Source organism: Ictidomys tridecemlineatus, chromosome 5, assembly GCF_052094955.1.
Source record: "Ictidomys tridecemlineatus isolate mIctTri1 chromosome 5, mIctTri1.hap1, whole genome shotgun sequence".
Lineage (NCBI taxonomy): Eukaryota > Metazoa > Chordata > Mammalia > Rodentia > Sciuridae > Ictidomys > Ictidomys tridecemlineatus.
Genome location: NC_135481.1, coordinates 118,373,280 through 118,400,340, shown reverse-complemented (window position 1 = coordinate 118,400,340; position 27,061 = coordinate 118,373,280). Strand labels below are relative to the sequence as shown.

At 53.7% G+C, this 27,061-nt stretch overlaps 1 protein-coding gene across 4 annotated transcripts in view; it reads left to right on the top strand.

Moving 5' to 3' along the window:
* Positions 1-1,867: 1,867 nt before the first annotated feature.
* The window catches only part of Bcl11b (BCL11 transcription factor B), a 91,500-nt gene continuing 66,306 nt past the window's right edge, over positions 1,868-27,061 (top strand). Inside the window, exons 1-2 of one of the 4 annotated variants that reach the window (XM_013362230.4) lie at positions 1,868-2,915; positions 16,162-16,524. In XM_013362230.4, coding sequence (XP_013217684.2) covers positions 2,858-2,915; positions 16,162-16,524 — 421 coding nt within the window. In that variant the 5' untranslated portion in view covers positions 1,868-2,857. Of the gene's footprint in view, positions 2,916-16,158; positions 16,525-27,061 lie in introns of all 4 variants that reach the window. The other 3 variants (XM_005333900.5, XM_013362231.4, XM_005333901.4) reach the window with 3 other exon arrangements.

The window sequence follows — 27,061 nt, the reverse complement described above, 5'->3', positions numbered from 1 at the left end:
GAATCGAGATGACCACTTTATGAATTTCTTAAGAAGTTTATTAAAGGTGGGTGTGGGCATTAAAAAAATGTGGCCACTTCATTGAAAAGATTTTCTTGGTGGGGCGGGATGGGAAGAGAGGGATGCACTTCTAGACTTTGGACCACGTGGAGGTGTGTGCGGTGGCGGGGGGTTGGTGGTGGTGGTGGTGGTGTAGTTGGGCAGCTGCGTGCATCCTGCTGGGCCCGGGGAGGAGAGGCAAACCCGCCCCTACCCTGCGTCACCACCCGCTCGGCCTCAGCCTCGTGTCCGCCGACCCTGCAGCCCACAGTGCGCAGAACTGCAAGCCACGACACATTTTATTGTTATTATTTTTGGGGAGGTGGGACGGGAAGAGAGCTTTTTCTGTCCAGACTCCCTCGGTGCTGTGCGCTAAGTTGTTGCGGTCGCCCCACCCAAAGCCTTAATGAAGAACAAAAAGCCCAGGTGCCCCCAGAGGAAAAGGCCCCCAGGGAGGCGGCGAGCCTGGAGGCATCACGGCCTTGCCGCAGCTGGGTTGAGGCACCGGGTGGGGTGGGTGCCGCGGTGCTCACCCGCGAAGCCCTGCTGGAGCCAGGCCCCAACCCGCCCAGGCCGCCTACTGGCGAGACCAGAGAAACCCTGAGAAGGTAGAGGGGTCCAGACCTTTGGCACACCCAGCCCCGCAGGCCAGGTCATCAAATAGGATAAGTTGGCAGCGACGTGGGGAAGGGCGACGGGAGGGGCCGGTGTCCGCGGGGACTGCGGCCTGGCCTTGTCTGAGGGCCACGGACAGGCCCCCACAACTCCTCTTGTCCTCGCCGGCTGGAGATCAAACGGCTGACAAGGCAGCTGTGTCCTTCCCATTCTGACAGGCAATTTCAAGTCCTATCCTGGGCTGAGGAGCAGGGGGGAGGTGACTTCCAGGTTGCAGTGATTGTCAGAGGGGGGAAGGAGGAAGCTGGGGGGCCTCGTGGAATCACCGGTCTGCAGATATGTGGCCACACCCATTCCAGGGTCAGCAAGTCCAGATACCTCTCCCACGTGGAGCACCCCCCCCTTACCCCCATGCTTCTTGCAGACCCTGGCATTAGGGGTGGGGTGGGTTTGACCTCTAGGAGTTAATGAGGTTAGGGAGGGCAAAGATTTGGGTGAAAACCCTTTCTGCAATGGGACTCAAAAAAAAGGTCTCAGATACCTGTACCCACACACCCCACGTGCTTTTGACCGTGGCCTCTTAGTATTCTTTATTTCAACCACTTCATTTTGCCAGTCTGTACACCAGGATTTATATGGAGAGACTTTTTGGAAGTTTATCCTGATCCCCCAATAAAACAAAAGTAAAAGCAACCAAGCTACTTTTCCAGGGAAGCGAAGCGATTGATTACATCTCCTAGTTCTCAGGTGGACCCCAGCCTTTTCCCACAGTCCCCCTCCCCCAAGTCCGAAAGAGGTTTTGGGTGGGTGGGAACTCTCATTGATTCAATTTACTAAACTCACACAGCACCCCGCCCCCCCTTCTCAGGGGGTCCTGCTCCCGGGAGGGGAAGTGGGTTGAGGAAGATTTTTCTTTTATATAAAAATATGCTGCCCACCACGCAACTCCCCTTCCCCCAGCTCTGGAGCAGCGGGTGCTCCGGGATAAGACCAGCGCACAAAAACGCGGTTTGCACGTGTGGCCGGCTTGGGCTGCGGGTGTGCGCACGGGCGAGTGTGTATGTGTATGTGTGTATGTGTGTGCGCGCGTGTGTCTCTGTGTGCTTTCTTGTTCTCTTACAGGGTACAATGTTAAAAAGCCACCGCTAGTCGCCCCCAGTGCTCCGACTCTCTGGGTCTTTTTGTCTCTAGTGCAGATTAAACGTCACGTCCGCACTTGAACTTGAATTTTATCCCATTGTACAGAGGCAGCCCCAGCCATAGAGAGACCGAGAGCTCCCAGAGAACCCGGACTCCGCCATCTTCACGTTGCAATCTATAGCTCCCAGTCCGCGCCCGCACCGACCCAGGCGCACTGGGCGAGCCGCCCCTCAGCCCCGCTCCCCCTGGGCCCGCGGCGCCGGGGGAGCGCTGGGGAGCGCTCGCGGGGACTCGGCAGCCCCTCCGGCCGGCGCCAGCCTGCCAGGTGAACTGGGAAGCAGCCGCTCTTGGAGTCCCCCCAGAGCCTCGGAAGGGTCAATCTCCGAGAAAAAAACAGGCAGCCCGCAGAAAACCCAGAAACAACCGAACCGCGGCAGTTTTACATTGCTTTGGGTTTTTTGAGGGGGCGGGGTAAGGGGGTACGAGACAAGTCCCCAAGTTTTCTTTGCTTTTCCTTTTTCTTCTTCTTTTTTTTTATTTGTTTGCATTTTTTTTTCTTTCTCCCCTTCTGGTGGAAGTGCGCGTTCCACCTACCAGACCCTGAAAGAAAGTGTCAGGAGCCGGTGCAAAATCCGGTTTAAGTTCAAGAAGACATTTAGAAGTCCAAGAGGCCAAGCAGTTTGAAGAAGTGTAACAGATCTTTTTTCCTTCGAAAGAATATATATTTTACAGAGACCAGCCGGTCCGCGGCAAGCTACAGTTCTTTTTTTTTTTTTTTGCCTCTTTTTCTCATTTTAGATCGAGAGGTCTTTCTTGTTTTATTATTTTCTTTTTCTTTTTGCAAACAAAACAAAAAACATCATAGAAGAAAGAGCAAAATAAAGAAGAAGAGGAGAAAGAGAGGGCAAGAGAGGAAGGGGAAAAAAAAAAAAAACCAACCCGGGCAGAGGAGGAGGCGCGGCGGCGCGGCGGCAGCGGCGGCGGCGGCGGCGGCGGCTCAGACCCCCTCCCCGGCCCCCATCAGTGCAGCTCTCCGGGCGATGCCAGAATAGATGCCGGGGCAATGTCCCGCCGCAAACAGGGCAACCCGCAGCACTTGTCCCAGAGGGAGCTCATCACCCGTAAGTGTCTGCGGCGTGCGCGAGAGGGGCCGAAGAATGGGGCTCTGGGCGCCCGGAGCGGGGGACACCGAGCCCGGCGCAGCCAGGCCCGGCCGGGCGCCGGGGCCGCTCGCTGGCTGGCAGAGCCAGTGGTATCCTCCCGCAGCCTGGTGGGGGGCGGGGGGCCAAAGGAAAGTTTCTTTGCAGCCGGGGAAGCCGGGGCGCTGCGCAGCCACACGCGCCTCGGGGTCGGGGGCCTGCGGAGCCGGCTCCGGGCCGGGGAGGGGGCGCGCAGGCTGGAGGAGGTGTGTGTGTGCTCGCCGAGCCCGGCTGGACGCTAGCCCCTCCGAGCGGCGTGTGTGGCGGCGGCGGCGCTGGTGGCGGGGTTTGGAGAGGAGGGGGAGGGGGCTGGGGGAGCGGAGGGGGAGGGGGGAGCCGGGAAGTGGGGAAAAGTTGGCGAGCGCGTGGGTCCGCGCTGACGGCGCGGGCGGAGGAGACTGGGGTGCGCTCCGGCCTGGAGGAACCGCTGAGCGAGGAGTGGCCGCCGGCTCCCGGTTCTCGGTCGCAGAGCCCAGGCCGGCAGGGCGCCGGCCACGCCGGTCCTAGGATTCTGTAGTCGCCTTTCCCTCCCCTCCGCTGGCTATTTGCAAAAGAATCCAGCTGCGCGGCTGTTTGCCTGGCACCAGCGCCCCCCTCCCCATTTCCCCACCTCCGTCTCCTGGGATGATCTTGCCCGATTTCCCCCACTCCAAAAGGGGAAAAAATGGTGGTGGGGGTGGGAATTGGGGTTGGTGAAAAATCCCCGCCACGGTGAAAAAAAAAAAAAGGTTGTCAGGAGTGGGAAGAGAGGGATGCGCCTGTAAAATAGTAAAATTAAAAAAAAAATTAAAAAGGAAGAAGAAAAAAAAGAGGCCTATCAATCTCTTATCCATCTATCTCAGTATCTTTCATCTTCCCTATCTAAATAAACAAGGCAGGTCGCAGCGGAAATCCACCGAATGAAATCGTGTGGATTTCAAGCAAGTGGCGGGGCGTGCAGAGTCAGGCAGCGGGTCAGACACGCAGCAGTTTCCAACGCTCCAGCTGGGTTTATTTAGAAAAGAAAAATCGCGAGCGCGAGCGGCCCAGGTACGACGTTTCAAGGGGAGCCCTCCCGGGTTCCCGCTCTGTTGCACGGGGAAGGTCCGCTCGCATCGCTCGCAGCCCGCCGCAGCCCGCCGGGGACTCTTCCTCCCGGCGCGCGAACGTTTCCCCGCCGTTCCTTTCTGTCGCGGTGCCTGGGTCGCCGTGGCTTTTTTATTTATTTTTTATTGCAATGGAAATAAAACATCCTCTGGGTGTCATCGAGACCGGAGGCGAGTTGTATTCCTGCAGTCCTCTGCTCACCTCGCCAGGCTGGGGCCGGGCTCCGGCTCAGAGCTGGAGAGGGCTGCGCGCTCAGCCGCCGCCGAGGACTGGCTGCCGGGCGGCCGAGAGCCGAATATTTATGTTATATTTTAAAAAATTTAAATAAATAAATAAATATATAAAGGGGTTCTCCCCTCCCCTGAAAACCCAGCATAGGAGCCATCTGCTCGGAGCAATTGCTGTTGCCATCTCTCCTTTGTTACAGCAGATACATTAGTAAGAATTTGTGGATTTATTATTATTATTTTGGGGGGGAGGAATAGATATTAATGTGAGCTTCTTGGGAGAGGAATGCCTTTTTGGAGGGAGGGAAGAGGACTTCTCTTTTATTTTTCGCTATTGTAACATCAAAGAAGAGTCGCTGGTTGCATTTAAAACAAAATGTTTTGCAACCAGATTTGAGCGTGGTTTGATCAAGGTCCTTTTCGCCCGTTGACATTTCGTTCCTTCACCAAGCCGCAGCAGCAATTGCTTATGCTTATTCTACACTCCCCCCCTTTAGATGGGGTGGTTGTTAAAACGTCTATACTTGCAGACGCCTAATTTCTCCAGGAGGCAATTTGCCCCACGGAGCCTCTGTATAATTGCAAGGGTTGTTTTTGAGGAGGGGGAGTAGGGGGGGTGGGGAAGGGGGAGATGTTGGGGGTGCATTGCCGAGCTGGCAGCCGAGACAGGAACCAGGAGCCTTTGCAGTTGTGTGTGAGGGGAAAGAGGCAGGTAGGTTTGCCTGCTTTTGCTCTCCACTCTCCTGGCATTCCTGGGACATCAGGAGAAAACTCTGGGCAGGAGGACTGGTGGCAGCTGGGCATGGGGGCGAGGGGTGCCTGGTGCAACATCCTTCCATCTGGGGAAAGCCACTGATGATACTGGAGCAGGGGCAGCGAGGGAAAGAGAAGCAAAGAAGGGTGGTGGGGAGAAAGAGGGGACGGAGATGAGGGCGGGAAGCAATCTGCCTGCTTTCCAGGGGCACAGGGAGTCCTGGTTTGAGCAGGGGTTTAAGCAGGGAGAGTGGTCCAACCAGTTCTCAGACAAGGCTACTTATTATCCAAAAGCAGCTGGCTTTTCTGCCTGTCCTGTGTCACCCTGGAGGTGGGAGCTAGCAGGGGAAGGCGACAATCAGAGGCAGTTGAGGCTGCCTGGCCTGGGGATTTGCCTTTCTCCAGACTGTAGAGGAGCCCTAGACTTTGGGTGCTCTGGAGCTCAGGCTAGAAAAGCAGGTGCCCTCGCAGATCCCACCTGGTGTTCACATTTGAGATTTTAAAATATGGAAGAAACCACCTAAAACGTAGCCTGATCAGTTGGGCGGCAGCCTGCGGGCCTGTGGGGCAGCAGCCTTAGGTTCTTTAGGGATGATGCAACTTGGGCTAACTGATGTCCTGGGAAACCAGAAGAGCACACAAATAGCATCCGTGTTCTTGGTCAGGGGTCAGGAGAGGGGCTCCATAATGAGTTAGTTCAATTTACAGACAGGGCTGGTGGGGAGAAGAGCAAGGTAGGAGAGAGTGAGGGAGACAGCTGGAAATGAAAACCTGGGCTTCTGGTTTGTTTCAAATGTTTGACCTAGATGAATATAGCTTTTAAAACTGGAGGACAGTCACAGCCATGAATAAAAACAAACACAAAACAATACAGTAACAATAGTGAAAGAGGACGCAAGGGGGGAGCGGCTGACCAGGCATCGAGAAGGACCCAGAGCCGGCCGTGCTAGACAGGACCAGGGTGAAGGAAAATGTACTCAAATCCTTGGAGGGGCTGGAGGCTGTCTGAAGAAACTGAATAAACCAAGATGTCCATGATAAATTATGTGACCTCAATTAAGGTGAATTTTCAGCAACCCACCAACAGGTTTCCTCGGAAGATCAATAATTTTCGGTATGAATTCATGATTTTGCAAAACAAACGGAGACCCAGGATTTGACAGGGAAGTTAGGCTAACTGTTTTAATTCCACGGTCGCCTTTAAATTAGCTTTTGCTCTAACTGTATGTTTTGAAGGTGGCTGTGCTTACAATTACCCTAACTCCCTAGAGGATGGTGTATCTACAATGGTCCACTTATCTTTCAAAACTGGGCCTCTGATAAATTTCATAAGACATGGGCCCTCCTTTTCTTCTGTTTTTATTATTTTTTTCTTTTTTGGTAGTTGGGTGGGGACAGTGAAGTTTGTCTCCGTTCTGCACAGAAGGGAACCCCATATCATTAGAAGTGTGATATGTCAGCTGCTTCGATTCCACGGGAGAATAAGAACGTGCTCATGCAAGGTGTTATGCCAGGCTGGTTTTATTCATTTGTAATTCACACCTGAGAGAAAACAGTCGTGAGCATATTTTAACAACTCCTAATATTTTTAAAGGGTATTTTTTTCCTACCTGAAGATTTTGTACTTAGGCATATTTCTTTTTTTTGGGAGGGGGGAGTGTTGTTATCTGCTTCAGCCTTGATGTTGGTGGTTTTGCTTGGCCTTCAGAATATTTTATACCCGAAAAGAAACCATTTCTCCAGTTCTAGGGCAAACACGGTTGTGTCTAGAAGCGGGCCTTAGAAGCATCCAAGGGGGCTGGGATCAGAGGGTTGGGTGAGATGCACTGGTGACCACTGTGTAGACCCAGGGGTTTTTCCTTGATCGAACAGGGGGCCAATTTTGGGTGCATTTGACAGTAATTAGAATGATGTCTCAGGGGAAATGAAGCATGTAAACAGTCCGATTGCGGATCCCGGTTTCCGACTGAGGAGTGAGCATACCAGTTTCCAGGGCCTTATCAGCAGGGAACTCCTGGCTCTGTCTTACAGGCCACACGGCTTGTACTGTGCCTTCCCTTCGCCCTGTGCATCTCCTATCCCGATTGCTTTGCATTCTCTGTTGTTTGTTGTGATAAAATACTTTCCAAAATAAACTTTCAGTGGAATTGGCTTTTGGTTCATGGCAAGCCTGAAATACTGAGCTTCGCCTGGCGCCGCTCGGCAGCTAGGGGGAGCTCGGTGCCCGTGTCATGGCTGGTGGCGCCCCTGCTACAATGGCTAGGAATGGGCTTCCATCAGCAGCCGGCAGTTTACGTTGCTGCAAAATGTCTTAAGTGTGAAGTTGTAATATTGATTTTCCTGTAGAGATTCGTGCAGGACAAAATGAGAATATAAGTTTGAGAAATCTATTTTCAAGCCATCGCCATTGATTTACAAGCCTTTCCTTGGCAGTTGGAGGTATTTTCTTTAATTTTCTTTTTCTTCTTTTCTTTCTTTCTTGCATTTCTTTTTAACAATTAAAATTATTAGTTTTGGATGAGTGTGTTTTCCTGATTTATCTGTGGTCTTGACATTCTGAAAATGACACTCTGTTGTTAAGGCATTTGTGATCCAGCTGGGGGGTCGGGAAGAGGGATCATCATTTTGGGTAAGGCGCACCGTCTCTTTCTGGGTTGCATGTTACAGATCTGGGGACACAGAGAATCGCTGCATTGGGGAGTTTTGTACCTAAAACAGTTTGATGAATGGAAATCCTTTTAGCTCAGAGTTTATAACACTTGGGTTCTCAATTCCGCTTATTAGGTAATGCTCCCCCTGTACTGGAGGAAATAGCACTATTCCCCAAAGATATCAGATGCCAACTCAAATAATGTGCTAAACTTTGTTTAGAAGGAGCATGTGCTTTCCAGGGCCCCTGATGGAGACCTTTCACCCCAGGCAATGCCCTTCATGGATGGCATGTAATGAGACCGTCCCCCCCTACAACATGTCATTTAGTGCTGGGGAAGATGCATGCTTTGGTCACGGGATTTTTAGGTCTATGCCGTCTTCTTTACCAAGCTGGACAAATCTGCAGACAGCTCAGTCAGCCTGAATCTGATGCTCGAATTCAGTACGTGAGCAGAAGAGGTTGCCCTGTGACAGGAAAGAGTGCTTTATTCTAACCTGAAAGAGAGATAAATTAGGTCAGACAAAAGCCGAGTGCTGTCATCGGCTGGAGAAAGAGGGCCAGCCATTTATCTGATGATTTCTCTACTTCAGTTAATGTTCGAATGGAGCCGGTTGTAAGCATATAGCGACAGCAAGCTCTCTGGACAACTTAGGGAGGAAGAGCCACCGTCACCTCCGGAAGGCTCCGGCCCAGCAGTGGCCTCTGGCCTGCAGAAGACTGTTAAGGAAATTCAGTTTAGAAATCCCCAGTCCTTTGCCTTGGAACCTGGGGAGCTTTGCAGGCTGTGGCTGAGCCCCGACCACAGGCGTGACAGTGCACATAAGACAATAAGGAGGACTGGAGGGATGGGTCAGGGTCTTGTCCTTTGAGGACTCTCTCCACTCATCTCCAGGGGCTGAAAGGAGGACCCTCTGGCTGCCTGATTGGGCCTCACCTTAAGCTGAAACTCTCTAAGGACTTTGGCTTCTGGTGTCACATCTGGGGAGGACAAGGGGAAAATAAATGCTCTCAGGGGACCATGCTCTGCACGGCACGGCACGGCCAAGTTACTGATACTGGCCGAGGGACCCTCTCTGAAGACGGAGCTAGTTGTAGGCACACTCTTGTACATTTTAATGGGACAGAGGTATGGAAGAATGTGTGGGGAGGTACTGACCCAGGGATGAACATCAGTGTCTTCCAGCTGCCGACTGGCTTTGTCACTTTGCAGTACGGTTTATTTACTCACATGATCCAACCTGGGGTCTTGTGTGTTCTGTCTTTTCCCTGCTCCCTGATCCCGCAAATCTGCCTTCCGGCCCCAGGGAGCCAAACGTTGGTGATATCGTTCACATTTTTTCTCCCTGCTCCTCGGGAACAACCATTTGTTCACCGCCTGCCTCCCTTGAGCAGTAGGTTTTCCCAGGATGTGTATGCAAAGCCCGAGAGCAGGCTATTTGGAGACGCGCGAAAGCACAGGGACACACTTCTTGTGTCTGTCTTCTTCATGAGCTGGTGGAGGGGGTGGGCAGAGTGGCCTCGCTCTTACTGGTAAAAGTGACACTAGATCGGGGTTTGATAAATAGTGCTAGATTCATGGGGACTTGGGTCCGGCATTTTGACATATGCAAGTGTTCTGTTTAGTTGCTGAAATTCAAGAAATTCATTGTTTTTTTTTTTTTTTTTTTTTTTCCCTCTGTGGCAGCTGATAATTTGCCTGGGTGTTGAATTAGCCAGCCCGAGCTATTTTACTGTAATGAAATCCCAGACCACACAAAATTAAGTAACTTCAAAGTAAAAAGAGGGGGAAAAAATCTTCTGTTTTTCCATAACTTTTTTATGACCCCCTTCCACTGAACTGCTGAAATACAAATCCATTTGTGAAACATTCTAATGAGTCTTGTAACATGCAAGGCTGACTCAAGAAAGTCCAATGCCAGTGTTATTGTGATTAACATGTGCCGCAAATGGATGCACTGTTTAGAATTTTTTTAGAAATGGGGTCATGTTGAAATTTCTACCTTGGAAACGAGATGTTGGAAGCAGCTCTTGCCCTCGTGATGTTGCTGTCGGCCTCTGAGAATCTGAATTCTTCCAGTCCAAGCCTCGTGGTCCAGGGGCCCTTATGGAAGTCCTTTTTACTGCTGGCACCTTTGAAAAAGCATGATGTTAAATAAAACAAATCTCTTCATTTGGCCACAAAGAATGCTTTTGTGTCACATCATTATGAGCCCCATTGTGGCTCTGAGATTTAAGGAATTTGCAGTTTTGTAGAAGAATGTGTTAAGAAGGTGTTCTATAGTGGGAAATTATTTTTTTTTCTACCCTCCTTTAAGGAAGTGTTTTACTCAAAACATGGGACACTTCATTCTTTGGTGTTGAGGATTTAATCTTTCATTTGTAGCCTTTTAGTAAGGATCTGTGCATATTCAGGATGTGGCTTCCTTATTGGTTCGTTCCTTTTTTTTTCTGATTTAGGGTTGATGAGACCCAGATTCCTGAGCTCAGTTTTTGGGGTTCTGGACAAGGAAGTGCAGTGGGGAGGGGAGGAGGCTGGACTAAGCCTGTGGAACACCCCTGGGTATTTTGTAAGGAACTGTTCTTCATCTGTCCAAAACCAGGCTGGTGTTTCCCAGGACTGTCTGTGTGCACGGGCTTCTCCCTTGCACCACTCAATGTTCCACTCAAGTTTATTGACAATGTGAGTGAGGCTCTTTTTCCCTGTAGCCAGAACCTCTTCACTGATCAGGAGTTCCTTTTTTCCTGGACTGGGGGCTTGGCCATGTGAGCAGGAGCCTGGTCATCCTTCCAGAGGGGGGAACCTGACCCAAGTTGGTGACCATGTTTTGCACTGGCTGCCTGCTGTGTATCTTCTTCCCAGATGTCATCATGGTGAAAATTTTACTTCAAGGCCTGTGCTGTGGTTGGCTTAGAGTGGACGGGGTGGTGGTCTTGCTGTGCAGCTGTCCCTCCATGGATATGGTCATTGGAGGGTCTGGGAAGGCGCAGGGCTTTGACACCCAGAACAGGTTGGACTCTGCGGTTCACTGAGCATGGTCAGGGCGCAGAGGGCTCCTCCACATAATGCTTCCTGCTTCAGACCCTGCCTGGCCGTGCCTCCTGGCTGCTCCCCTCCTCCCTTCCTCATGTCCTAACCCTGTGGGGCCCTGCGTGGACATCCTTCCCAGCACCTCTCACTCTGCCACCGTCTCGGCCTCTGCCAGGCTTCAGCATCCCCTCAGCTGGGAGAACTTCATGAAATCTCTTGTCCTACCTCTTGAGCATCGTCTGGTCATAGATTATATTCTACACCAAGAATTGATTCCTGCTCTCTCCCATCCACCCACTCCTTGCCCCTCCCCATGGTTGTTATTTTCCCTTGGATCCAATAAATTAAAAATTGATGGCAGCTCAGAAAGTGTTGTGCTCTGTCGCGTGCGCGCCTCGGTGGCGTTTCAGTGTCGCCTGGAGTCTGAGTCCCTCCCTGAACGTTCACAGCAAAGAGAAATAAAAAGATCCCTTTGCAGATTACTGGTAAGCAAGGGCTTGCGAGCAGAGGCTGCGACTTCGTAGGAAGCAGGTGCAAAGTCTCCTCCGTGCAGAGCTCGGGCGACGGATGCTCAACATCTCTTGTAAACACGAGTACACATCACGATGGCGGCTGTGACGTTGGCGGCACACGGGTTTAAGAGCCTGGTGCATCTCTCCTCACCCCTCCCTCCCACCCCTCATCACCAAAACAATAATTCTGCCTGGATTTCTTCTGTACTGTTAGCCATTAAAGATAGAGATTTGGATTTGAATTGACACAGAGTGAAGGGGAACAGGAGCCTATGTGCTGTATGTGTGGCAGGGCACCTGTGTGTGTGTGTGTGTGTGTGTGTGTGGTGTGCCCACATGTATGGAGCGGTGCACGTGCCCTGTACTCTGGGGACAGCAGGTGACCGACCTCTTGGCTGGAATTCCCCGTAGGGCAGGTACAGGGGTGGTGGTTAGAGATGGACCCGGTCGGGCGGGGCCCCAGGAGCCCAGCATGTGGGGAAAGAACTTGCCAGGTGAGGCCTTGCTGAGCCCTCGCAGGGCCCCTGTTAACCTTGTCTCTCTGTTTCTGCCTTCTGCCCCAAATTCCTTCCCAGCAGAGCTGCGACATGGGGAAGTTTGTCTTGGGATCAAGTGCCCCCCCTCCACTTAACAACGATGCCCATTATTATTTGTGAAGCTTGATTTCATTGCTTCTAAACGCGTTTACCAGCTGGGAGGAGGCCTAGCCTTGTAAATAAAATGTGGTTTTGTTGTAAAAGAAAACTATGTGTGTGTGTGTGTGTGTGTGTGTGTGTGAGTGTGCACACACACACACACACACACGCATGCATGTGCCTGAGGAAATATATATTTGTTCATACACTTTAGGGCTGAACATTTCAGAAGCCTCCTCAGCCCTCTGATTTCTGACATTTGAGCCAGTTGCCTGCTGTATCCATTCATTTTTCCTCTTAATGAGTCAAACACTGTTGCCATCGCTCGCTGATAGTATACCAAGAGCAGAGCTATTTTGCAGGGCCGCCTGACACTGGGGAAGTTTCATAAAAGCACCTCTCACCATATCTTTTGCCCTATTATTTAAGGCCCAGCTTTGCTGGATGTGGCTGTAGGAGGACTGGTTTGTGGGGCTTGGGGAACTGAAGGGCAGCTTTTATTCGTCTCTTCTCTTTCCTGGGGCTTTCTCCTCTCTGGTGGCAGTTTGGACCTCCGAGGCGGTGCAGAGTGGGGGTTACGTATAAATCAGGTGTCCACAGGGCAGAAGAGGGGGCTCCCGAGGACGGGGCACCTCCTCACCTGCCTCTTCTCAGGACTTGGCTGAGTGGTTCTTTCTCCTTTTCTTTCTTTCATTATCGGTACAGTTCTAAGAAGGAACACACGCACCCTGCACCACACACACACACACACACACACACACACACACGCACGCACACTGACACACACCCAACAGGCCCAGCCCGGTATCCGCCTGCCAGCGGAAATGAAACCACAGTCTTTGGGGTGTCGTTGCAGGCCCTGAGCTTCAGGCCTGAGCTGCCTTGGCCCACCTGCTTTGACCCAGAAGTAGAGTGGTTTGGGGTTCAGGGGACTCTGCTGCCTGGCGCTGAGGGCAACCTTCCCTCCAGGTGTCACATGGAGCAGGTCAGAGCTCAGTGCTCTGCAGCCTGGGGGTGGGGAGAGGAATCCCCAGTCTGTGGAGTTGACAGGGTGGACATGCTGAATTCTTGGGAGTTTTATTCTTCAAGGCTGGAAGTTGGAGGGGAAGGAGGGAGGGTTTTTTTTTTGTTGTTGTTGTTTGTTTGTTTTTTTGGCCTCATTTCTTTTCCTCCCAACTCCCTCAGAGGCAGTGAGTTGGGTCCAGGTCTGGGCATGGAGACCCAAGTTCAGAGCTGAGCCTGGAGCCCTGGCTAGTCTTGGGCTGCCTGAGGGAGGCTGGCAGGGCCTGGCTCCCCAGGCTGCCTGGCTGTGAAGGGACTTGACACTGAAACCGTCAACGGCACTGGGGACCTTCAAACTCAATGACTGGGGCTCACAGGGCTTGCTTCACGAGGGCGGTGAAAGACAGGGACCACCAGAACACGGAGGGAGCACCAGATGTTACCCCGAGAGAGAGAGAGAGAGAGAGAGAGAGAGAGAGAGAGAGAGAGAGAGAGAGAGAGAGAGAGCGCGCTGGTACAGAGTCATGGCCAAGGAGGCCTGGAGACCGAGGGATGCTGGTGGCCAGGCCTGTGTGACCTTTGCTAATTTCAAAATCTCTGAGTTTCTTTTGAATTAGGAAATGCATCTGTAGCTTAACACTTTCTAGCAGGGAGGAGGCCTCTCGGCTGGCTAGAACGTCTACCCAGGAGGGTGCACGTGGCTGTGAATGTTCAGGAAAAAAAACAATAAAAAAGTCAGCTGAAGAGTCAATTAGAAGACAGAAAGAGCTCCTGGCACTTAGCAAGGGCGACCAAGTCGGGAATGTGGAGGCCACGTTGTTTTTATCAGTGCTGTGCGGGAGGCAGCGGGCCAGGCTGCTCAGGGGTGGCGTTTAGAAGGGAACCAGGTACCTACCTTGCCCCTGTTCCGTTTGAATTCTCAATTTCATTTTGTCCTTTTTCTTTTCTTTTTTTTTTCTCTTTTCAGCTCATTTCCTTTGTGCTTCTCTCTCTCTCTCTCTTTTTTTTTAACAAAACAATATTTTGACATCCTCCTCCCATTTATTAGCGCTCCTTCTCTAGAAATGGCGCACAATACATCCTTATATTTCTAAAGAACTGTTTTCACAGCCCTCTCCTTTGGCTCTGAAATTATGTATATGTAATTGGTAATTAAAGGTGCGAGCTTTTCAATATAAACAGTATTGCTCAATGTTAGATCATTAAAGGGAAAAGAGGCACCGAATAATTACCTTTTACGTCCTGACAAACCGTTCACAGGCTTCTAGGCTCTCCCTCCAACCACTGTTCAGCGGGAAGCTTGTGATTACATTTGAACCATAGCAAAGCATCTTTTCATAAAATAAATTGGTAAATTAATTATGTAGCATTGTCTCCAAACTCCTTTTTAAGTAAACTCCGATTTCTTTTTAAAGTGTAATTAATGGTCTGTGGGACCGGCTTTGTGAGGACTGTTTCTTTACCTTGTCGGATCTTTTTGTTCGAGGTCTGCAGACGGCAGATGTAGGATTTCCTCATCTGCGGGGTGTTTTTGTGCTGCCACTTTTCTGACGCATTTCTACATTTAATTCATCAAGGGCCCTGTCTGCCCTGCTGTAACCACAGGCAGGATCTCCAGTCGCGATTTCCCTTCTCAGCGATACCTGTTCCTCTCCCTGTCCACGCACAGTTCGGACGTGACGGTCTACGTCACAGCCCCAGCTTCTGTGCTGAGTTTTCCCCACGGGCTCTCCGGGGCCCTGAGCAAAAGTCTGCCTTCAGAAAGCACAGAGCAGGGATTTCTATGTCGGATGGAAGATGCCACAGAATTTTTTCCTTAAATTATCTGTTCTTTGGCTCCGTCCTTTTGGTAACTTCACTGCCACGGAATGCATTTCCCTCCCTCCCAGTCCTTCTCCCCGTCCTTCTGTGGTTCTCATTATCCTTCCCTAAATGCCACACGGCTGGAGATCTACCTGCCTCCTTGGCCTTAGACCCCGGGCTCCTCTGAAGGTCCTGCCACTTGCCCTGCCTACAACCCCACTGACGTCTGCCCTCAGAACATTCCAGGCCGAGTCTGCTCAGGCCTCAGGGACTCTGAACCCTGCTGTCACCCACTTCCCCTTATTGAGGACACTTTTGGCTGTGGACTTCTGCAGTTTCCCCTTGAGAGGGTGCTGAGTTTTGAGGCATCCATTAGCTTCAGAATATCCAGGTCCCGTCCGTGCTCCTTCCCAGCATCGTCCCTGCGAAAACAACCACCAGAGGAAATATACTGGTGGCTAAAGAAATAGGAAAACGTACAGCCCACCGGACACGTGCTTAGATATTGGCCAAGAAATGCTTTTGGAGTCTGAAGAATTTTTTTTTTCTTTTTCTTTTCTATTTCTGAGCATGAAAGTAAAACCAACCAAGAAAAAGGGGCAGAGAGGAGCGGATGGGCGCTGAGGGGCGCTGAGGGGTGCTGGGGAGCAGGCCAGCCTGTTCCCCTGCGCCGACCGCCTGGCCCCTGCGCCCTTCTGCAGCAATCCTGTCTCCCTTCCGTGGTTTTTGGAACCTGACACTCACTTGTCGCTTTCTGAGCGTGTGGGCTTCTTTCTCTCACAAGGACCGGCCCTCCACGCCCGTCTGGGTTTCTGTTTCCTAGTTTGGTGTGAGGCCAGGGCTCAGGTAGAGGAATGCGAGGAGGATGGGTATGAATGGGAGGACAGGAGCATGAATGATGGAAGCGTTCCAGGGAAGGGAGGGCTGGCAGGTCTGCCCAAGCAGGGGGACTGGGCTCTGGCTCCCTGCTTCCCAGCCCTGGCTGCCTAGCCTGTCACCTGGGGAGCCTCGCACAATGTTCATGTTCAGTCCCACTGTGATGGAGCCGGGGTGCGGCTGCCTGGGCATCAGGATATTTCGAAGCTCCCCAGATGATGCTCAGATACCGTGAGGCTTGAGAGAGATGTCTCCAGCTGGTACTGTTCACCGCCAGGACGGGTGTGACGTGCGTGTGTACATGTGTGTTCGGATGCTGTGTTGGGGAGAAACTGGCAGAAAACACGCCAGGAAGCAGTAAAACCAGCACCACCCATGTGGTACCCTCTGGGAGTTTGGGTGTCTCTCCCAGGGCCTCAGAGTGCCCGGTGGGGGGCTGGCAACCCCTGGTCCTGGGGAGGGCACCGTGAGCCCCAGCAGCCAGCAGCAGAGGGTGTCTGCTTCTTGGAGGGGAAGGTGGGGAAGGAGCGCCGGGTGCCTGTGATCGCCTAAGCCCATCTCTGTCTTCTCTGCCCCTCCCCTGTCTCCAGCAGAGGCTGACCACGTGGAGGCCGCCATCCTCGAGGAAGATGAGGGTCTGGAGATAGAGGAGCCGAGCGGCCTGGGGCTGATGGTGGGTGGCCCCGACCCTGACCTGCTCACCTGTGGCCAGTGTCAGATGAACTTCCCCCTGGGGGACATCCTGGTTTTTATAGAGCACAAGAAGAAGCAGTGTGGCGGTAGCCTGGGTGCCTGCTACGACAAAGGCCTGGACAAGGGCAGCCCGCCACCCTCGCGCTCCGAGCTCAGGAAGGTGTCGGAGCCGGTAGAGATCGGGATCCAGGTCACGCCCGATGAAGATGACCACTTGCTCTCGCCCACGAAAGGCATCTGCCCCAAGCAGGAGAACATTGCAGGTATGGAACGTGGCGTTCACCTGGCCGCTGCTGAGGCCGCCTCCCGGGTCCCACGCCCTTGGTCTGAGAGTGCTGGTGCTGCGGGAGGTCTGGGGGCTTCCAGCATGGCCTCTGGGGCTCCCCCTTTCCGAGGGCCCACCATCGGGGTGACCCTCTGGAGGAGACAGGCCTGAGGCTCAGGGATGCCCTTGGGCCTGGTAGGGCGCTTTGCTTTTGGCGAGGGGACTCAATGGTGGGGCCTAATCCAGAGGTGGCCAGGAACACAGAGTGGAGATCTGGAAGTCTGTGTGGTGCACTCTCTGCTGGTGATCTTGGCTCAGTCCCTGGCTTTGGAGCCGGACAGTCTGGGGTTGGAGTCTGTTCTTTACAACTGGGATCCATCAGTCTGCCCTGCCGTGAAGTGGGCTAGGGGACCCTAGTCTCTGAGGACTCTTGTGAGGACTGAGGAGACGGTGAGCATGGCCATGACTGGTAGGCCTCCCCGAGTGGGGGCACATGCCTCCTCTATCTCTGAGGCTGCTTCTCACGTTGCCTGATCCCAAGGGTAGGTCTGGGGGAAGGGAGCACTGTGTCCCTTCAGGAGGTTGGACATGCCACCTGGCTAACCTGCACAGCGTGTCTAACCACCTTCAGAACAGGTGTGGGGCTTTGCCTGCATCCCCCAGCAAGGTTCCTTTGCAGTGAGTCCTACCTCCTGGCCACACCATGGCATGCTGGTCCCCCCGGGGAGCCACTGCTCTGCGTGCAAACCAGACTGTTCATACTTCTGAGCCCGGGAGGTCTGTGGGAGACAGGGGCCCCTGGCCTGGCCGTGTTCCCCGAAACTGCAGCCTGTCCTGGAGTGCGACAGGAATCAGAGCTCAGGCAGAGAGGAGTTGGAATCCTGCTGGTTGACTTGGGGCTGGTCACCTCATGAGCCTAAGTTTCCCCATTTGTCAACAAGGCACGATGTCCCCTGCAGGCCTGGGATGAGGATGTAATGCAGGGGGAGTCCCCAAGTCCTTTGCCAGTGCAGCTTTTCTCCCAGGGGTCCCCTGTGGCTCTGCAGCATGCTAGTAGGTGGCCTGCTGGGAAACTGTGTGGCTGGACCCCACCGTGTGGGTCCTGGAGGCTGAACAGGGCACTGGAGGGACTGGAGGTGATAGAGGTGGGTGTGGCAGGGACCGCCTGTGACCCAGGAGGGGTAATTCAGCAAGCCCATCTCCAGCACGTGGCAGCTTTGTGACTTGGGGCCTCGCTCTGCCCACCTGGGATGAGGTGTCCGATGGTGTCCGTGAGGTCGTTGGAGGTTCCTGCGGCCCGTGCTGGGCAGTGGGAGACCCGGTGCACCAGCCTGGCCCTCACACCTTGCTTTTTGGTGGGTGCCTAGCTTGAGATCATATCCTCCTTCCCAGAAGCAAGGGGTGATGCTGCATGGTTGGGATCCAGCCATCAGGAGAGAGGGGTACTGGGTCCTGTGACTGTGTGCCTACCACTCAAGGGACAGTGTCCAGCAGTGGATGAACACCCGCTGTCACTGTCCACAGATTTTTCCAGGGTGGCCTCTGGTGAGGTCCCCATTTATTTCTCAATGCACAGACCCACAGCTTTTTCCCCAAACACCTGAATTCTCATGTCACATTGAAGGTGTTTCCAAGGAGAGTCTTTGGGTCCCCATGGCGGGTTTAAGAAAGTGACCCAACATGATTTTATACCAGGAAAGGCTGATCTCCAAGGCTGCTTTGTCCTTACCCTCGGTCCCTCTTACACCCTGTTTTTTTTTTTTTTCCTTTTCCCCTTTTTTGGATAGTAATACTGTAGCAGGCTCCAGTGTTTTTATTTTATGTGTGTGACGAAAGCTATTCTTGGCCTTTCTGTTCGGCAACAGGACGAATGGATTTCTTCATTTTAGAAGAAATATGTAAAATAATCCCTCAGAAGTCTAAAGAGATATGTTTGTTCAAAGCATTTAAAATGTTATTTTAATCAAAGACACACCACAGTCTACACGCTGTGTCAGCGGCGGACGACCATTCCATTTTAACAGCCTATCACGGGCTCCTTTCTAGTCCCCGTTCTTCCCATTTCCCTCCCTACTTTGGTACCAACTTTTCTTTCCGTTCCTTTTTTTTTTTTATTTAATAAAAAAGGAAAGATTAAAGAATAAAACTTCAGTGGCTCAAATGTATAAAGTAATTTAATATGGTGGGAGCATTAATTATTTTAGCTTAATTGAATTCTGAGGACTGCAGTCGTTGCAGTTTTTGAAGACAAGCCCTGTTTATTATTTCTCTGTGTAGATTAACAGTAAAGGAAACACAGATAACTTTCAGTTATTTATTGTAAAATAAATGTGTCAATTCATGTGTAAAGCAAGCTGCTCAAAGATAATTGAGTCTTTATATTTTAAGAGGGGAACTAGGAATCATGGGTGCTTCTCTGCCCGGGCTTCCGGAAACCCGCACAGCTGCTGCCCAGGCCCTTGGCATGGCTGGCCTCGCTGGGCCCCTCGACTCCTGCCTTCAGGCCACGGCTCCAAGGGTCCTTCAGCTGCTTCATGGGCTGCAGTTGTCCCTATGGCCTCTTTGGCCCTGGTCAGTCGCTGGCAAACGTTGGGACCCTACCTCTGGCTTTGGCTGCTGGTGTGGCTGAGCCCAAGGCGAGGTGGCCATGAGAGTCCCCCTGTGCTGATCCCATGCCTCTGCTTTCCCTGCCAGGACCCAGGCTTTTCCCTTAGCAGGTGCTTCTAGATGCGGGGACCCCAGAGATGGATGGCAGGGCTGGCCTAAGTTCTTCAGTCCCCAGGGTGCGGACTACTGTGGGAACGGGGTCGGTCCTTGCATGGGGCTGTGGGCCCCGTGTCAACCTCTGTCCTTTCCTTCCTTCCTTCCTTCTCTCATGATAAATAGGAAGGTGAGGGGAGGCGTTTTCTGGAGCTTCATCTTCCGCAGGACATGCATCCATTCATTCTCTGAGCACCTGTGACCCCTTCCTGTCCTGGGCGCCTAGGCTGAGAGGAGAGCCCCCGGGGGCAGGGAGAGGATGTCTCTGTGGGGATGGTGGCCCAGTGTGAGCTGGTCACAGTCCTGTCCTTGACTCGTGTGATGTTGGTCCAAGGCCAGACCTCCAGCGTCTGCTGTGGGCAGAGGGGCGTCCTGGCTGTGTGTCTCCAGGCCCACCTGGGGGCGGGTGGCTCTGTCTTTGGCCTGGAGGTGTGCTAACAGCTGCCCACATGTGAGTCGTGGGTGTCCTGAGGTCCCTTCCTACGGCCTCCCCCTGCCCCTGTTGAGGTTCTGCTGGAGCACAGGTCCATGTGCGCAGGGCAGACCCCCTGGACCCTGGGAGGGGAGACGAGAGAGGTTCTAGGTGTGGCAAAGAGCAGAAATCACTGAGCAGTTATCTGGGAGGTGCTCTGAGGAGGACTGGGGAGGAGGGGACCTGGTATTTGGGGTTTGAAGGCCTTGTGCAGGTTGGGAAAGAACGCAGCCCAAGCAGGAGCGTCCCCTGCTCCCGCCAGTCTGCGGCATGTGACTCGACCTCTTAGCCTCAGTTTCCTTGTCTGTGAGGGTACTTAATGATGATTGGGTGGTTTTTTTTTTTTTTTTTTTTTTGGTGTGTGTGTTGGGGGGTACTGGGGGCTGAAGCCAGGGGTGCTCTACCCATGAGCCACACTCCCAGACCTATTTTTTTAATTATTATTTTTGAGGCAGGGTCTCCCTAAGTTGCCCAGGCAGGCTTTGCATTTGTGATTCTCCTGCCTCAGCCTCTCAAGTGGCTGGGGTCACAGTTGTGAGCCTCCACACCCGGAGACGGTTGGGTATGTCTGACGTGTCTGTGCCCGGTACACGTGGACGTAGCCATGTGCGCGCATGAGCTGCTTCTTGGTGCTTTGCTGTTCCCAGCTCTGACACACTTTGGGGTGTTGGAGTCACCTGCGGAGGTCTCTTTGGAATGGGGCTCCCCGTTGAGAGTTGGGGAAAAAGTCCTTTGGGTCTGAGGATTTCCCCATCACAAACGCTGTCAGAGCGAATCCACTGCGGTTCATGTCTGCCCTGTGTCTTTTGTCACGTGATGTCACACAGTGACAGCTCTAGGCTGGACTCACCCTGGGGAGGGGCTGGGGCCTGGGCGTCTCCTGGGTTGAGCTCTAGTGTCCTTACCTGCTGGCCGTCCAGGTGAGGTGCCTCACTTTTCTGGCCCTTCTCCTCATCCACACCTACTTTGCAGTGGCAAACCGAGGGTGAGATGAGATGGGGCTGGGAAACACCCCACCAGCCTGCAGGGGAGCCACAGGCAGCTACCAAGACGCTTCTAGAAAGCCGAGCTGCGGAAAGTGTGGACCCGGCTTGGCAGCATTCAGGGGGCTTGCTTTTCTCAGGCAAAACGTTTGCGCACCGACCTGGGATTTCTAAGCGGTTTCTTCCAGACACTTCCCTAGCATCACCATGAATAGCACTGGAGCGAGGGGCCTGGTCACTGGTCATTCAGGTTTCCGGGGTATCACCCCTTCCTTAGCCCAAAGAAGCTGCAGCGGGGAGGGTACTGGCCGTCACTCATCAGTTTGCTTTCCCTCTGTCCCCACAAACCCAGAACGTAAGTTTTCTGGAGAAGTGCTAAGTTAGGCAGCAAGTGACAGGAGGTAGCAGATCCCCCTGGGCTGGGAGGTGGCAGGCACTCCCTGCTGGGATGTCCTTGCCAGCTTTGTCTGTCTTCTTCTGGAACCCGGGAGTGGCCAGGGAGGAGCTTGGGGGGTTGTTACAGCAGGCAAGGTACAGAAGGGACTTCAGTTGGGGGCCCAGTGACCAAGACGTATTGGAGAGAAGGGCTTCTGATGAGTCTCAGGATTTACATTGCTGCTCTGGGAATATTTGCTTCAGACTTTAAAAAATAAATAAATAAAATAAATGCGAAAAATTATTAGCTTGGCCAGTGGAAGAAACGAAATAACTTGCTTGTGCTGGAAACTGGAGATAAACCCCACTCACAGGTTGTCTTGAGAAACTTGCATTTGATCTATTTGGAGTTGTTATTTTCCTTCCAAATTAAGATTAGTTAAATCCATGTGCGTTGTGGCATGGATTATCTCTTTTTATTATTGAATCATGACAGCTAATTATTAGTTCTGTCTGCACCGAGGAACAGTGCGCTGTCTGTTGAGGGACATGGCCCTGGGCGCAGGCTGGGGGCTGGGTGCAGGTGCTGGCAGGTTGACCTCGCCGCTCAGGCAGGCAGGGGTGATTGGAGGAGCCAGGGGTTCTCCTTGGTACTCCTCGCTGTGCTACGTGTGTTTCCTGAGTTATCTCACTGAATTTTCTAACCTTGAAATAGATATTTCTAGCTCTACGTGGAATTTGGGCTTTGAGAGGTTAAGGGACTTGCCCAAGGCCACAGAGCAAAGGGGAGTCAGACCTGGGCTGGCCTGGCTTCCTTGGGTGACTGGAGACAGGAGGCTTTTAGAGAGAGGAGTTTTGCCTGTCTTGTTGGCAGAGCCAGTGGTGACAGGCACTACTCCAGGACCCCATGTGGGGTGGCCCTTGCAGCCCATCATAGACATGGCCTTGGTGGACACAGCCGAGAGTCCGCAGGTCCCTGGAAACCTTGCCTGAGTCTGAGGCATCATCATCTCGTTTCCTGTTTGGTGAAGGTTTTGGAGAGGCAGGTGGCAGCACAAAAAGCAATAAAATATTAATTCACACGGGCCTGGGCTGGGTTTTTTTTAATACATGCAAATGTGTTTTAGGCTATATTCATTGTCACACAGCACTCCCCACCCCATAAATACAAACTGCTTTATTTTGTGGAATTTTGGGTTTGCAGGAGGCTTGCTTGTATGACTTCCAGTTACTCATTCACCTCCCCAAAGCGGAGCCCCTAGAAGGCTGGAGCTCTCTTTCTTATCTCCAGGCTTGCTAGAAGGTCTGATTTGGAGAACGTGGGCATAAAATAGGTCCCTGTGGGCTTTGAATTATTTTTAATAATAAAGAGCCATTGGTGGGATCCAAAGGAAGGTTCTGGCCTCCTGATCTGAGCCGGTAGCTGCTTGCTGCCACTCTCCCATCCTTCCCTGAGCGCAGGGCCTTGAGGCAGGCCATCCACGGGGGGTGGAGTCCCAGGGTCTTCACCTGTAGATGCAGCGAGCAATGCCTGTCCCGCTGGCCCTGCAAGGTGGGGGCAGGGGGCAGAGGCTACTCACAAACTACAAACCAGAGCAGAGGACATCAACAGCGCCACCTTGACTTTAGCCCTGGGTTGTAGTGGAATTTTTTTTTTTTTTTTTAATTTCAACAAACAAGGACAAAAATACGGGTCACTAGAAGAATGGTTTCTTTCCCCGCTTTGGGGGTTTATACAGGTGGTTCTGCACTCCGAGCAGCGGGTCAGGAAAGAGGGAAGAGAGCAGAGAAGGACAACTGGGCTCCCATGGGCAGAACTTAACCAACACTCAGCCTCAGTTATTATTATTGTTAGGGTTTTTATTTGACAATAAATAGTTAGCAGTTGACTTAAATTTTTTATTAGGCACTTGACAGTTCTGTTTTTGTCCTTGTTGCTAATGTTCACGCCTGGCTAATGCATGGCCACCAGCTCTCTAGAATCTGTTAGGAGTGGGCTGTATGTTGGTGATCTGTAAAAACAGGCAGCCTGGCTGTCACCTTTGTGCCCTTGGGGTCACCTTTTCACTGGGGAAACAAAGAGAGCTTGGATTTTTGGAGCTTAGTATGTGCTATTTGAAGGGCTTTGCAAAGAGTAACTGATTTCATCCTCCCTACAACCTCATGACATAGGTGCTAATGTGAACCCCACTTCACAGAAGAGGAAACTGAAGCACAGAGATGTTAAGTCATTTGCCCAAGGTCACACAGTGGTGAGTTAGGGCCCAAGGTGTCAACTCCAACAGTCAGCTCTTCACTATAGAAACCAGGGTTGCCCGTGGTCACATTGCGTCCTGCGTTCCCATCTACTCTACAAAGATGGTGAAGCAGAAATTGCTTTCATTTTGTAAAGGAGGCAGCTGAGTCCAAAGGTGGCTAAGTGCTGTCATAGCCACCCCAGGAGTGTCGCTGGTGCCCAGAACCAGGCTCCTGGCTCCCCAGGGTCACCCTGGGTCTTCACTGGGCCATCACTGTCTCCCAGCAGCCTAGGCCCCGGGGATCTTGTGGTCTTTCAATGCTCCTGGTGCAGAACCTCTGCTCCTCGCTGGGTGATGAGGAATGGCGGCCAGTCTTCTAAGGATGGATCTCCATCATGGTAGCCGGGCCCTAGAGGGTGTGAAAGAACCTGTCCTCTACATGCCTGTGGACTCTGTGGGACCGCCGACTGTGGACTGTGCCACTGTGGACTGTGCCTCTTGTGAACAGCTGCCCCTGACCAGCTGGGTAGCAATCGGCAGGTGGTCTGCTGCACTGCCTTTGGGGAGGGGCAGGCATGGTAGACTCTGGCCTGAGGCCTCATCCTGTGGCTGACAAGCTGTGTGGCCTTGAGTGGGCCCTCTCCCCTTCTGGGCCTGAGCTCTTGAGCTGAGAATGTGCTAAGGAACCACCAGTGGCTTCCAACAGCTGCAAGAGCCAGGCTGGGGGGCGGGGGTGGGAGACCACAGCTTCCCACCTAAATCCCCTCCCATCCAGCAACCCTGACGTGACTCCGCTGTCACATGTGGGGTGCAGGAAGTACGCTTTCTCTGAAGAAGCATGGCCGGCAGTGGAAACTGTCAGAAGAAAGGCTCCACAGCGTCCTCTGCCCATGCGGTCAGGTCACCTGGGAGGATTTCTGTACTCCCCGGAGGTTGGAGTTAGCTCAAGGCCCCTCTGGGCCGTGCTGCAGTTGTGTGGTTTGGTTTTGTTTTCATTTTGGTAAAAGGGTCCCCAGAATCATTTAAACCTCAGGCTCTGCAAAACCTGGGCCTACCCTGGCCCAGATGCTGCTAGGCCGAGGCTGGTGACCTGCGGGAGGGCAGGGAGCCGGAGCTCCGGAGGCAGAGCAGAGGCCAGATGCAGAAGGCCAGCTGCCAGGGGCTTCTTATATTTTCAAGTGGGTTTCCTGCTGGTCTGCTGGTTCTGGTCTGAGGTCCCTGGGTGCTCAGAAAGGAGTCCATGCTGAGGGTGGCAGGATGTGGAGAGGGGCTGAGGAACAGGGAGTAGGACCATGTGGGGAGCCACAGATCTGGGAAAGCTTTTGCCGACCACATGGGCAACATGGAAGCTGGGTCCTAGGCACCTTTGGGTGAAAAATAGCACTCCTGGTGTAGAGAGAAGGCAGCTCTTCAGAGGCACCATCTCAGGACAGCCCTCTCCTCCAAGCCAGGGGTGTTTGATCCTGGCTCTTGTCCTTGGGGAAAGGTAGTTTCCAGGACTTTTGGGCTGTCTCTATCAGCCACAACACAGCCTCAGAGGTGCAGGCATTCAGGTGCATGGGTCAGCACCCACCCAAGATGACCCCAAAGGCACAGAGACCTGCAAGCTGACAGCCCCAGGGCCTGGATTGTGCCCCAAGTGATGGAGCACAGATAGACATCTGTCTAATCCCACATGGCAGCCAAAGAACCCTAACCCCTTGATGACTTCAGAAGCCAAAGTCATCCTCCAAAGTCCTTGCTCAGGACAGACCATGCCTTCCCAAGGGTACAGCCTCCCAGGGATCCAGGGGTCCTCTCTTGGGGTAGGGGCCAGGGACTGCCTGTCTTGGACTCAGTGTGACCCCAGTGTGGATTCTTCTCCCTGAAGGAGGAAGTAGAACAAACCTTCCAAGACCCCTTCCCACCTACAGCAACCTAAAAACATTGGGGTTGTAGACCCTCACAACTTGGGTTCTCCCTGGGAGTCTGAGCGGGTTCTTTCCCCCTCCCACCACGAGTTCAAAGCCAGCCAATTAAGAAACCTAAACAGTGCGGTCTTCGCCCTGCATCATTGGCTTGTAAAACTTTCCCTGCAAACGAGGCGACTTTATTCGCTGGGAAACAGAAGTATGTAATTTTCCTGACCTGGCCTTTGCTTTGGGGAGACGAGGAAAGACAGAGAAGTCATTTCCATAAACAGACAAGCCCCGAGGCCGCAAACGAGGTCCACACTCCGGTGTCGGGGCATGCGGACCGCAGCGAGGCGGGCTGGAACGCGGAAAGCGGCGAGCGGCGGGGAGGCGGGTCAGCGCGGAGCGCTCTGCCGTAGGGTGCCTGTGGGGGAGTGGTGGCAGTGGGGCGGGGGCATCAAAGTCCTCCTGACCCTGAGACTGAACCTTTGCTCCGGCTCCCACGAAACCAGGCGCCACCAGTGCAATTTCCCAAGTTCCCCGACGATCGCAACTTGCAAGGCTCTGGTCGCCCCCGCCTGCGGCACCCACTTCTTACACTCGGACCCTAGCGCTCCCCATGCCCATGCCAACCCCCGCCACGTGCGAGAGCTGCCGGGCACCTCCCGGGGCTGCGAGGTTGGGGTCCGTTAGCGCCCCTTTTACACCCAGGCTGAGTACATAATGGCCTTCCAACAGGAGAATGGGTGAGCCCTGGCGGAGGCGCCGAACTGACCCGCACCTCCCGGACCGCACCACGCGGACAATCGGGCAACTTCAAGACTGTGCCAGGAGCTTTCCCTGGGGCGGTGTTTCTCCTGCGCCTGGCCCGCGTTTCACCGGGGGGCTCCCGTGCCTCGGGACGCGCCTGGTCCTCTCTCGGTCCCCTCCCTGCCCCTGGCCTCTCCAGCCTGCGCCCAGGGCGCGCTGCTCTATGCCCATAGGCCATCCCCTTCCCGCTCTCCCCGCCTGGGTCTCTCCGCGCACGTTGATTGTGCCTTCCTGGGCGGGAGGGCTGGGGGGCTTCAGGCCCATGCATAATTCGGGGGCTTAATGGGCCAGCTGCCCAAGCGGGGCGGCGAGGGGCGGGCGGAGGCGCAGCGAACCCTGCCCGCGTCTGGCCCTGCCGGGAAGGCGCGCTCCTTTCTTCCTCCCATGACAGCTCCCCTCCCCCTCTCGGCCCGGGTCCGAGGAAGGCGCGGGGTGGGCGAGTCGAAGGGCTAACCGTAGGGAGGGGGCGTCCTTAGTGCTTCCGCGTAACTTTTGTTTGGGGGGCTGGGGCGTGCAGCGATCGAAGCCTCCTCGGGATCGGCTCCCGTGGGAGCTGGAATACAGGTTTCCTCGCGGCACTCTGCAGCCCTGGAGTCTGTTTTCCGTGCCCCTTCCCCCTGGCGGCCCCCGTCCAGCCGCAGCCCTGCGAGCACGCCCCTGGCCCGGGGCCAGCCCCCTTCCCGGGCTGCCGGCGGAGATGGATGGAGGCGGAGACCCAAGGTCAAGGGCGGGGAGTCCGGGGGCCCAGGGCCCCTTTGTGCGCGCCGGCCGCCCCTCCTCCACCGGTCGCTCTCTGCTTGGCCCCCCGTGCGTGCGCCCCGGAGGGTGACCTTGTCGGGCAAGGCGAATTGCATTTCTGGACCCCTGGAAACTGCCAGTGGCTCCCTCCCCGAAACCACCAGGCACGAGGGGCGGGCTTCCTCTCCACAGTGACATTTGTCCAGGATCCTGGGGACGCCCGGGGACCCCCTCTCCGCCCGCCGCCATCGCCCGGAAGGGTCGCGCG